This window comes from Myotis brandtii, unplaced genomic scaffold (genome assembly GCF_000412655.1).
Source record: "Myotis brandtii unplaced genomic scaffold, ASM41265v1 scaffold536, whole genome shotgun sequence".
Taxonomy (NCBI): domain Eukaryota; kingdom Metazoa; phylum Chordata; class Mammalia; order Chiroptera; family Vespertilionidae; genus Myotis; species Myotis brandtii.
In genome coordinates this window covers 4019013-4031693 of record NW_005369967.1, presented here as the reverse complement: position 1 = coordinate 4031693, position 12681 = coordinate 4019013, and the positions used below count along the sequence as shown (strand labels likewise).

General features: G+C 38.0%; 1 protein-coding gene across 1 annotated transcript in view; it reads left to right on the top strand.

The window, feature by feature from the left end:
- The window catches only part of LOC102243001 (cytochrome c oxidase assembly protein COX16 homolog, mitochondrial), a 33967-nt gene extending 24222 nt beyond the window's left edge, over positions 1-9745 (top strand). Inside the window, exons 3-5 of the mRNA XM_005877956.2 lie at positions 392-463; positions 5597-5659; positions 9394-9745. Of these exons, the coding sequence (XP_005878018.1) occupies positions 392-463; positions 5597-5659; positions 9394-9510 (252 nt within the window). The 3' untranslated portion in view covers positions 9511-9745. The remainder of the gene's footprint in view (positions 1-391; positions 464-5596; positions 5660-9393) is intronic.
- The last annotated feature ends 2936 nt before the right edge of the window (positions 9746-12681 follow it).

The window sequence follows — 12681 nt, the reverse complement described above, 5'->3', positions numbered from 1 at the left end:
CGGCAGGCAGGGAACCTTGGCTTCCTCCATCACTGGAGCAAGCAAGCCTCATGTTCGTTTCAGCTGCGTGGCTGCCGGCCGCCATCTTGGTTGGCGGTTAATTTGCATATCGCCCTGATTAGCCAATGGGAAGCGTAGCGGAGGTATGGTTAATTACCCTATTTGTCTATTATTAGATAGGATAAGGTTAAGTACTGTACAGGTATGGGGTACTGATTTTGGTATTTGGTAATGTGCTAAAATGTTTCCCAGTGACAGTACATAAAGCATCTGGAAAAATAATCTATAGGACTTGTATAATCTGTCACTATTGGCATTTAGGTAAGTAATCTACAGGTAGACTGAATTTTGCCCTTCTATTTTGTTTAATTGTTTCCTTTCTTTGTTTCAGTTGTTGGTTGTTGGAGGTTCTTTTGGTCTTCGTGAGTTTTCACAAATCCGTTATGATGCTGTGAAGATTAAAGTAAGAACTGTATTTGGGATTGACATGTGTCTGTGTATATGCATGTACTTGTTTAGGAGATGTGTATACTCAGTATACTAAGCAGTCTGAGTTTTATCTAGCTGTTCAAGACTGATATATAATGATTGGACTCTTGCTTATTCTTTAAAATAACATTAATAATCACTTGGAAATGAATTATGAAATGTGAAGAATTTACTCATTTTTCTCATTCACTAGAAAATTTGCAATGTTGTTAGCTTTCTGCCACAACGTGCTCTGATATAGTTGTTTTAAGGATTTAGAAGGGACTAAAGAACATGGGACAACAACTTCACTCCATTTTATTACTTTAGTTATAAATTAGATATTTCATATTAATACCAGTAATTTTATACATTATATTGTTATGCATCATTAGTAACTAATACTAAAAAAAGTATTTTTCATAATAAATAGTTAGTTATACCTATCTTTTTATAGGTATGCCTTTGTGGAAGGACTGTACTGGTTCATATGTATATGGTTTTTATTTTACAGGTGAGGACACTGAAGCTCAGAGAGCTTAAGTAACTTGTTTAAGGTCACGTGGCTGTTGGGGGTAGAGCTAGTATTCTCACCCTCTGTGATTACACAAGTACTGTCAAATTTAAGCCAAGTGTTACATAAGAACTCTGGTTGATTGATAAGTAGGTAGTTTTTGTTTGTGCCACACATCTGATATTGGAGGGTTTTTTCCAAGTAATATATATATTTCATTAGCAGACCTCAGTAATAGGGGTGCAAAAATAAAGAGTATTCAATGTTTTCAGTTAATTTTATGGTTTAAAAGAAACACCAACTCTAGCTAATCTTAAAGACAATAGGTTTTGAATAAATATTACATTCATTTTAAAAGAATATGGTATAATGGTTTCTGTAAGGGAATAGAGCGATTATCATCAACTAAATTAAAAAGTTTCTATTAGCATTCCCCATTATTTTATTGAGGAATTTTTTCCCCTTTTGCTTTAAGATGAAAGTTATAATAATCTGACTTTTGGAAGTGGAATGACATGTACACTTTTTTGTTGTTGTTGTTAATTCTCACCCGAGGATATATATATTTTTTTACCCATTGATTTTTTAGGGAGAGAGGAAGGAGGGAGAGAGAGGGGAGAGAGAGAGAGAGAGAGAGAGAGAGAGAGAGCGAGAGCGAGAGAGAGAGAGAGAGAGAGAAACAGAAACATCTATATGAGAGAGACATATCCAGTGGTTGTCTCCTGAATGCGCCCTGACCAGGGCTGGGGATTGAATCCATAGCCCTTCTGTGCTTGGGCCAACGCTATAAACACTTAACAACATTGGCCAGGGCAGACATGTACATATTTGAAAAATAATTGAATATTTGTCATATTATTATGTGTTAGATCCTATAGATAAAGATTTAAGAAACTGGTTCTTACAAAGCTTATAGCATAATCAAGATTGGAAGACATCTAAATATAAATACATACCCAAACGTATAACAACTAGAGGCCTGGTGTGTGGGTTTGTGCACCAGTGGGGTCTCTCGGCCAGGCCTGTGGGGATCAGGCTGAAACCGACATCCCCCGAGGGGTCCCAGATTGCGAGAGGGCGCAGGCCAGGCCGAGGGACCCCACTGATCCATGATTGGGGCCAGGGAGGGACCGTGGGGGGTTCCAGGGTGTGTTCGGCCTGTCTCACCCAGTCTTGATCGGGGTGATTGGGCTGGGCAGCCGGGGAGGGACTGCAGGAGGTTGGTCGGCCAGGGAGGGACCGCGGAAGGACTCCAGGGCATGTCCGGTCCGTCTCGCCTAGTCCCGATCAGCTGGACCCCAGCAGCAAGCTAACCTACTGGTTAGAGAGTCTGCCCCCTGGTAGTCAGTGCGCGTCATAGCAACTGGTCGAACAGTCGGAGGGACAATTAGCATATTAGGCATATATATATATATATATATATATATATATATACTCAGAAAAATGCTATATTAGAATTTTGCATAAAACATTACTAGAACTTCAGTTTAGACTTGGGAAGGGTATTCAAGAAGGTTTCCTAGAGGTATCAACCTTTGAATTAAAGTTTTGAGAATGAGTAAGAGCTAAATGGTGGAAATGATTATTGTTCTATAACACAGAGGGGAGGGAGTATTAGGCATATGATCAGATTTTCATCTTAGAAATATCTCTCCTGTAAGAAGAGGACAGGATGGATGATGGTGTTTGGGGGAGCAAGATGGAAGGAAGAGATTATTTCAATTGGAGGTGAAGTTGCTTTGGCAGTAGTATAGATGAACAGTAATGGAACCTGAAATAAAACGTGCAATGAAGATAGAGAGAAATAAAAGGGTTCCAGAAAAAAGTTTAGCAGCAAATTGATAGTATTTAGTGACTGATGTGGTTGATGTACATAATATAAAAATATGAATAAATCTCAGATGACTTGAGGTTTTGGTTTTGAGGATTGGATAAATGGTGGTGGTAATCACTTAGTTAAGGAAAGAGAATGAGGGAGATTGGGATAATGGGGTCTAGAAGATAAGGTTAAAGTAAAGAGAACAAAGTTAGGTACAGTTGAGAGAAAAAGGTTGATTGAAGTGAGAGACAAGGTTGGTTGAAGTTAAGAGAACAACAAGAGTACAGGATGGGAGGTATGGTTGGTCAAGGTCTGGAAGGAGGGGGGAGGACAGAGTTCAGGTGAGAAGGATCAGAGGGCAAGACCTACTGAGATTGAGAGGTTGATGATGAGAAGTCAAACTGAGGTGAAGTCAAGAGTCATTGGGTGAGGTTGTGTTCAAACAGGGTAGAGAGGATGAGGTGGACTAAATTTGAGAGGATAAGATTGGTTGAGATTGACAGGTGCTACAAGGGTTGAGATCAAGGGGGAGTCAAGAGGGCGAGTTTGCTGAGGTTAAAGTCAAGGGGGGTAAAAAGTGGGGTTGAGAGGACATATGTGGTTGAGATGAAGCAAGAGAGGATAAGTTCAGTAGAGAAGTTTGGGGATGGATAGATAAAGATGGTATTGTTTCAGGGTAATCAGCCATGTTAGTTTGCCTGGAACTGTCCTGATTTTAGGATTGAAAGTCCAGCATCCCCGGACATAAAAGTTCCTGCTTTTCAGTGATGTGTATAGAAGGTTGAAAGGGAAGAAAAGAAGCAATGAGAGGACACCCGGATGTGATGTACAGCATAGGGAACAGAGTTTTCTACAACTTTAGAATGTCGGCCCATCTAGCCATGAGATCATAATAATATCGTAGTAACTATGTATGGTGACAGATGGTTACTAGACTTATTGTGGTGATCACTTTGAAAGGTATATGAATGTTGGAATCACTGTGTTGTAAAGCAGAAACCAATAGGTGTGTAAACTATAATTAAAAATAAATTGTTTTAACCAGTTAACTGCGACATGTCCAAAACGGAAACCATTCCCACACACCATGATATTTTGAATTTAATTTAAAAAAATCAATTTGCAATGAATATTATAAAAATAAATATATTACAATTCGGGTGGTCTTGAATATTTTCGGTTGAAAATTTTCACGAAAAATGATTTTAAAGTTGGTCTATAGACGCTTATGGCAGGCAAATGGTTAACTGGAAAAGAAAAAATAGAAACCATGAGATGGGCTAAGAATATAAGCTGAAAGCAATAGCTGTCAATTTTTATTGTGAAATAGATATGACATAGTTTATCTGCCTTCCTTAGTGGCCATTGCTCTTTTATCTCCTGACTCCTAATGCTGACAAGCATGGATTCACAATAATAGATCATCCATTGTTGCATCACGCCAAGTAATATGATATAAGTGTGTTGTAATCCTGAGCATTACCAGTTTTTTTTTTTTTTTTTTTTGGCTTTGTTTGTTGTACTTTGTAAGAAAAAAGTGCTAGTTTAATTTTTAACATTATAAATACTGTGACCATGTTTTCTAAGATTCAGATAATGGAAATGAGAAAAATAATAATAACCAATGCCAGTATGATCCAGACATCACTGAAAAAGAAAGCTAGTTGGGCTAGCATGGCTCAATGGTTGAGCGTTGACCTATGAACCAGGAGGTCATGGTTCGATTCCTGGTCAGGGCACATGCCTGGGTTGCGGATTCGATCCCCAGGAGGCAATCGTTCAATGATTCTCTCTCATCACTGATGCTTCTATCGCTCCCTCTCCCTTCCTCTCTGAAATCAATAAAAATATATTTTAAAAAACATATGGGAACACAACCCTTGATGACTAGACTAAACCTCTGTATGCTTCCAGAAACCCTCATCCTACCAAGCCTGTCCTCACAGGATGGAATATTTTAGTCAACTGACAAGCCATTTGAGTCTTGCCATTGAAGAAGTGGTAAACCTATGGGCCCCCCAAACTACTAAAGTTTCTTCCTGGTTCTGTGTTTCAATTGCTTTGAATGGCTGATTTCGATCCTGCTGTGATGGGGAAATAGTTAAATTCTTCGAAGTCTAGTGTAATCCTCAGGTTGTATTTCTAGTACTAATTGATCTTAAGCTGTGTTCAGTAACATTCAGCTATCCCAAAGATTTTGCCATACACAGGTAATATGGCATCAACTCCTATTTACTACTGTGGAATCCTGTCTAATTTTTTCATAGATACTTCTTTGTTTACAGCATATGTAAGGTGTTTTGTTTTGTTTTTAAGAGCAGCATTCTATTTATTAGTATTTTTATAACATTTCTAAGTAATAATTTAGGGTGGTGGTTAATAGCATGGACCTCTGGAGGCAGAGGGCCAAGGTTCAGAGTCAGGTTCTGCCTCTGACAAATTATTCAAACTCCCTGTGTCCTATTATCCTTACTTGTGATCATAACAATAATACTTATCTAAGGTTTTTGTGAGGATTAAAAGAGATAATATTGTATGTGCCAAAATGCTTGGCACATAACAAGTACTCAGTAAGTATTAGCTGCTGTTAGTAGTGGTAGTGGTACTACTACATCGTTACTGTTATGCAATTGGATGGATGGATGGATGAATGGATGGATGGATGGATGGATGGATGGTGGAGATTTTGCCATGTGTTTGTAATCTGCCATGCCATCCTAGCCATCCCTTATATAACTTCAAATTAAAAATTAATTCTACAGACTTAACATATGGCTCGTCTTTCTTTTTTACAGATTGATCCTGAATTAGAAAAAAAACTGAAAATGAATCAAGTATCACTGGAATCAGAGTATGAGGTACAGTGTTAATATAGTCTTTCTTTAATAATCTTCTTTGTTAGTGACTGGTTCTGTCTGCCTTAAGGTAAACTTAAATTATTAGCAGTGCAGAAAAAATTGTTTATCTTTTTAAAAAAAATTTATTTTTATTGATTTCAGAGAGGAAAGGAGAGGGAGAGAGAGATAGAAACATTAGTCATGAGACAGAATCATTGATAGGTTGCTCCTGTATGCCCCACACTGGGGATCAAGCTCACAAGCCAGGGATGTGCCCTGATTGGCAATCCAACTGTGACCTCCTGGTTCATAGGCCGATGCTCAACCACTGAGCCAATCAGCCAGGAAAAAATTTTTTATCTTAAGTATATGGTATTGGGACAACTGTGTAGTCATTTGAAAACAAAACAAAGATGGATCTATATTTCATATACTATAAATGAATAAATTTTAGATGGATCAAGTATTTAAAAATAAGCCCTGGGTGGTGTTACTCAGTGGTTAGACTTTTGGCCAAACACTGAAGAGTCATGGGTTTGATTCCCGGTTAAGGCTATGTACCTGGGTTGCAGGTTCGATCCCCCGCTCCTGTCAGGGTGCGTGCAGAAGGCAACCAATTGATGTCTCTCTCTCATATCCATGTTTCTCTCCCTCTTTCCTTTCCTCCCTCCCTTCCATTCTCTCTAAAAATCAATGGAAAAAATATCTTTAGGTGAGGATTAACAGAAAAATAATAAAGAACAAAATGCTAAAGGTACTAGGAGGAAAAAAATGAATATTCTTTTTTGTGGTCTTGAATCAGAAAAGCCTATTTAAAATAATGTGATACCAAACCCAGAAGCTTTAAAAGTAAAGATGATGAGTTAGTTCATACTTAAAAATGTAAAACTTCAGCCTAAAAACAAATAATGTATATAAAGTCACTAGTTAAGTGAGAAATCCTAAAAATATTATTTATCCTATGATGAATTAACTTATTGAAATATGAAGAACATTTGCAAATCAATGTGGAAAAGTTCAGTCATTCAGTTGGTCAGTGGGAACATGGGCAAAGCATGTAAAGGGTTCAGAGGAGCCTGGCCGGTGTTGCTCAGTGGTTGAGTGTCAGCCTATGAACCAGGAGGTCAACGGTTCTATTCCCGGTCAGGACACCTGCCTGGCTTGTGGGCTTGATCCCCAGTAGGGGGCGTGCAGGAGGCAGCCGATCAATGATTCTCTGTAATCATTGATATTTCTGTCTTTATCCCTCTCCTTTCCTCTCTGAAATCAATAAAAATATACACAAAAATAGATTCAGAGGAAGGGAAATAAATATATTTCTTAAACATATGAAGAGATGCTCAACTTATAATAGGAATGTTAGTTAAAATTATAATGAGGCATCACTTTCTACCCATTTTATTAGCAAAAATCAAAGAGTTTAATAAGTAACACATTGTATTATAGAATGTGAGGGAGGATGTTCTCTATCTCTTTTAGTTTGTTCATTTTTTTGGCTGGATTATACAAGGGTAGGCAAAAGTAGTTTTGCAGTTGCAAGTATGTGAAACACAGTTTATTCTTCTAATATTATTTATGTATTATTGTATTATTTATCTGTACTATATAAACCTACTTTTACCCACCCCTGTATTTTTCCATTTTTTTGTGTGTTTGGACATTGTTTATTGAAAGGTGGACATTGTGAATAATACATTGAAGAAATTTGTAGCAGGCAGTTTAATTATTGGCTGATCATTTGGAACTTAGTTTATGCTTTGTAAGGGAGAAACTGTGGAAAAGCTTTGGTGTTTCCTAAACCCCTCTTTGTAGGTCTCATTCTCCAAATTGTCTCCCCAAAGGTCAGAGCTTACTTAGTTTTAAGCTTTGTTGGGTGAGTCTAAAGTAGGTCTTCCTCTTGGCATAATTCTTACCCCTAAAGAGCAGCCTTTTTGGGGTCTCAGCTGGATGTCAAGGTAGCAACTAGGTATTAAGTCCACTTGGACAGGGCTGAAAATCCAATATTGACACCGCTTTTCCTCAACACTTCTTGACTCTGTTCCCCAGTCAGTTCTATAGCACGTGGCTATTAACTAGTGAGCCTTAGGTGATCTTGCTCAGACGTGTACAGCCTAGACTTCAGTGACTGCGTGTTTTGCAGAATCAGTAATGCTGTGTGTATTGCAGAATCCTATAGGAAATCTTCTATTCTCCAAAGATCTCTGAAGACTGGAGCACTTTTACATGAAGTTATTCTGTCAACTTTGCATCCCATCTAAGAATTATTCTTAAATTATCTTGAGCATGTGTGTCTTATGTTATCTGGGTGAAGACCATTATCCTTTCTTAAAACTTTATAAATGGATCATTTCATAACTATACTTGAAAATTTACTTTTTTCTTGCACATTAAATTAATAAAATTTTGCTCATCTATCTATCTATATTTAATATAAACTCCTGATGAAACCATAAGTGAAATTTAGAGAATGATTTCATTCACTACTTCCCTCTTATTTTGTTAAAACCTGTAACTTGCTACTTCTCAATATATAAGCACTAAGTCAGTAGTGATGCTGTGGAGGGTTTGTCTCGGAGTAGATTTTAGTTCTTTTAGAAACGGTAGAATTTGATAATTGAAGAAACCATGTAGATCATTTGGTCTAACCTTTTTATTATTACTTATGAGGGAATTAGTGTCCAGATAGCCCAAGGTTATACAGCTCATTAGTAAAAGAATAAAGCTTAGAATTCAGTTGTCAAGGTAAATGTATATTATTCCTTGTCTCTGGACATAAGGTGGTCTGTGTTCTCTGAGCCTCTTTTTCTATTTAATTCACTAAATTATTCCAGAACAATGAAAGCAGATGAATGAAAGTTACTGCAGGAAGGTGAAAAAAACACTCATGTTCTTCCCTTTTATCCTACCTTTATTCCTGGGAGACACTTCACAGTAACTGAAGGTACAGTGATCCAACTGTAGTTGACTAGTTTTTATTACCTGAAAGAGCTTTGCTCATGGCAGCTATAAGGAATGTCTTTTCATTCTTAAACCCATGCTCATTTCTCAGGTGCAGGACAAATCATCTTGGACTGTTTTTTTTCCTTCCAGCAGACTTCAGGTTCTCCACCTTTGTTCTTTTTCTCTCATTACTACTATCACTCAGGCTAACCCATGCTAGTCATTATTATGCTGGACCAGCCTTCACAGTCAGACTTTTGTTTTCCTAGCTTCTTCCCTTTCTCTGTGCTTTCAAAAATAAAGCATGTGCATTCTTTCTTTTTCAATTTAATAGAATAATTTATTCTGATGGAGGAAAAGATAGGCATTTACATAAATAGCAAGTAAGAAAAATTCCAAATCCCAAGAAATATGTTACTTCTTTAGTTATTATGCTTTATATGCAATGATTTGTTGTTGTTGTTCCTAGCTTCTTCCCTTTCTCTGTGCTTTCAAAAATAAAGCATGTGCATTCTTTCTTTTTCAATTTAATAGAATAATTTATTCTGATGGAGGAAAAGATAGGCATTTACATAAATAGCAAGTAAGAAAAACTCCAAATCCCAAGAAATATGTTACTTCTTTAGTTATTATGCTTTATATGCAATGATTTTTTTTTGTTGTTGTTGCTAACATTATAATTGAGGGCCTATTGGATTCTTTCCATTCACTTATTTATTCATTCATCATTCATTCATTCATTCATTCATTCATTCAATGATGTCCTAATCAAAGCCATAGGACTCTTATATACTTTAATTTTTGTGGCTCCATAGAAAATAAAGGATTCTGCTTTTGATGACTGGAAGAATATTCGAGGACCCAGGCCTTGGGAAGATCCTGACCTCCTCCAAGGACGAAATCCAGAAATCCTGAAGACTATCATAGCTTGACTATGCTGATTCTTTTTTTTTTTTTTTCTTTTTAATGTTATCAACTGAATTTGCACTACATATTCCTATCTGGTGGAAAGAAAATTCCAGATCTGCAGAAGCCTGGTTGTGAGTAATTCAGTGACAGATAATTATGATTAAAAAATCAGGTTCAAGTTTTTGCTTCCCAACTCTGCCATTTGCAAATGTATATTTTATAGCACTCAATAAAAATGTGAACATTGCTACTTAAAAACTCTCATTTTTTCCACTACCAAATACATACCCATATTTCTTTTCCACCAGTCACTGGGGCAATATTTTGATACTTCAATTTTATTCCTTATGAGAACAGTAGGTCTGGATTTAAATTCTCATAGTAATACTGTATGTTAAACCTATGTAGGAAAGTAGTATTGATAAGAATCTTGTTTTTATTTCTAGTACCTTACATGGTGTGCTTAATCAGTCTCCAAAGCATCACTTAATGATTGTATTGATACCATCAATACGTGTTAATACAATTATATTGTTCCTGGTTAAAACAGAAGTCATGAAGTATTGCATATTATATGCAGTATGGCAAATTTATTCAGATAATCCACAGATGACTATAGTTTGAGAAACACTGATTTAAGGTATGCCGTAACATGATTACATGCAAATTATTATAGTTTTTTTTTTAACTTGGTGTTTGCTATGATCTATTTTATTTTAATTTTATTTTTTATTGACTTGAGGGGGGGCGGACAGGAGAGAGGGAGAAAGACAGAAAAACATGGATTTGTTGTTCCAATTATTTATGCATTCATTAGTTGCTTCTGGTATGTGCCCTGAATGGGGATTGTACCCACAACCTTGGCATGTTGGGAAAATGCTCTAACTAACTGAGCTACCTGGCCAGGGTCAGCATTTGCTATGATCTAAACACTAGGCAAAGGGTAGAATTGAGGAAAGTTAGGGTTTTTTTTTTGTACTCAGTTTTCTTTTTGTTAGCCTTGTTTCCCTACATAATTGCCAAAAAAATTATAAATCCACCCACCTCTTCCCCAATAAAAATCCCTTCTGCCGCCTTGGTCGATGTGGCTCAATGGTTAGTGTCAGCCTGCACACTGAAGGGTTGTGGGTTCAATTACTGGTCAAGGGTATGTACCTGGGTTGCAGGTTCGATCCCCAGCCCTGGATGGGGTGTATGCAGGAGGCAACCAATCAATGTGTCCCTCTCACATCGATGTTTCTCTCTCTCTCCCACTCTCCTTCTCTCCCTTCCAATCTCTCTAAAAAGCAATGGAAAAATATCCTCAGCTGAGGATTAATAATAACAAAAATCCCTGTTTTCAGTGGGTTAGTGTTAGCAAAAAGCAAAGCAAGCTGATTACCTAGTGAATAATTTGTGGTAGAGATGACTTATAAGACTTAATTATCTGAGGGAGTAATTGAGTTTCATAGGCAAAAACAAAACAAAACTAAACCTCTACTTAAGCTTCACTTCTTGTACAAAAACTAACTCCAAATGCATCAGATTTAAATCCTATTCTATATAATCAAGGCTAATATGCAAATTGTCTCCTCGGGAGTTTGACTGGGAGTTCAACCAGGGGGCGGGGCCGGCTAGCCAACTGCTTGCAGCCCCTCCCCCTGGCCAGCCCCACTTTCAATTGGCTCCCCTCACCCTGATTGGGGGTGGGGCTGGTCGGCCAACCTCCCGCATCCCCTCCTGCCGGCTGGCCCAGCCCAATTGGCCCCGATCAGAGCAGACCGGCTGGACCCCACCCGAATTCGTGCACTGGGCCTTGAGTATAATAAAAGTGTAATTTGCTAAGTGTCTGACCGATTGGTCAACCGTTTGATCGACCGCTAGACCAGTTGCTATGACACACACTGACCCCCAGGGGGCAGATGCTCCAACTGGTAGGTTAGCTTGCTGCTAGGGTCTGGCTGATCAGGACTGGGAGAGAGGGTCAGACATGCCCTGGAGCTCTCCCTCAGTCCCTCCCTGGCCATATGGCCCTGATCAGCCCCGATCGCCGGCCAGGCCAAGGGACCCCACCTGTGCATGAATTCGTGCACTGTGCCTCTAGTTTAAACATAAAACTTTTAGGAAAAATAAAGTTATTATTTTAGTTCATAAAAGAAAAACTTGAAAAATTGGACACTTCATCAAATTAAAAACTTTTGCTTTCCAGAAACCCTGTTGGAAGGATGAAAAGCCAATCTTAAGAGTGAGGAAATATTGTAAGCCACATATCTGGCAAAAGATGCATATCTAGGATATATATAAAGAACTCTGAAAATGAAACAGTTAAAAAGAAAGCAAACAATCCAATTAGAAAATGGGCAAAAGACAGAGACATTTTACTGAAGAAGATATATGGATGGCAAATAAACTCATGAAAAGAATGTTTGACATTGCTAGCCATTGGGGAAATACAAATTTAGCTTCCATTGATAAATAGCTACACATCTGTTAGAACAGCTAAAATTAAAAAAACCAACAATACCAAATGCTGACAAGGATGTGGGGAAACTAGATCTCACACATTGCTGGTATGATAAATGGTATAACCAGTCTGGAAAATGTTTTGGCAGTTTCTTAAAAAACAAAATAGGAGATTTCTGGTTTCCAGTTCAACATTATAGGAACCTTGGAAATCATAACTCCAATCCTAACAGAGAAAAAAAGCTGAAAAACAAAATCCATGACTATTCTTTAGTCCATGAAATAACAGGTCACAAGACAAAAAAAAACACAAACCCCACTCTGAACACTTGAGGCAAATACAGAAAATCACACTTTACTGGAGGGGAAACCACCACTGGGAATAATTTAAAGGGTAATTAACTCATTACTAGGGACCAGGCTGGGGGTACACTTTTGTGAGTTTTACTTCCTGGAACCCACCAGCTTCTCACAGTGACTATCAGAGAAAAGTGTCCTTGTGTTTTCAGCTGGAAGGGGAAAGTAGTCATTCAGAAATATGCCCACTCCCCGAATTCTGTTCTCTTGAACAAAAGCCTGGCCTCAAAGGAAACTGTTTCGCTAGAGCCAAATCACACTGGGTTTTACCAGAACCTAACCAAATGGGGTAAGGGAAATACCCAACTCCAGCCCCCTCTAGCCTTCCTGTCTCACCTAAATGGGAGTGGGGACTGAGAAGCAGTTGTGAAAGTCCATCTCAGGGGCCCATGATC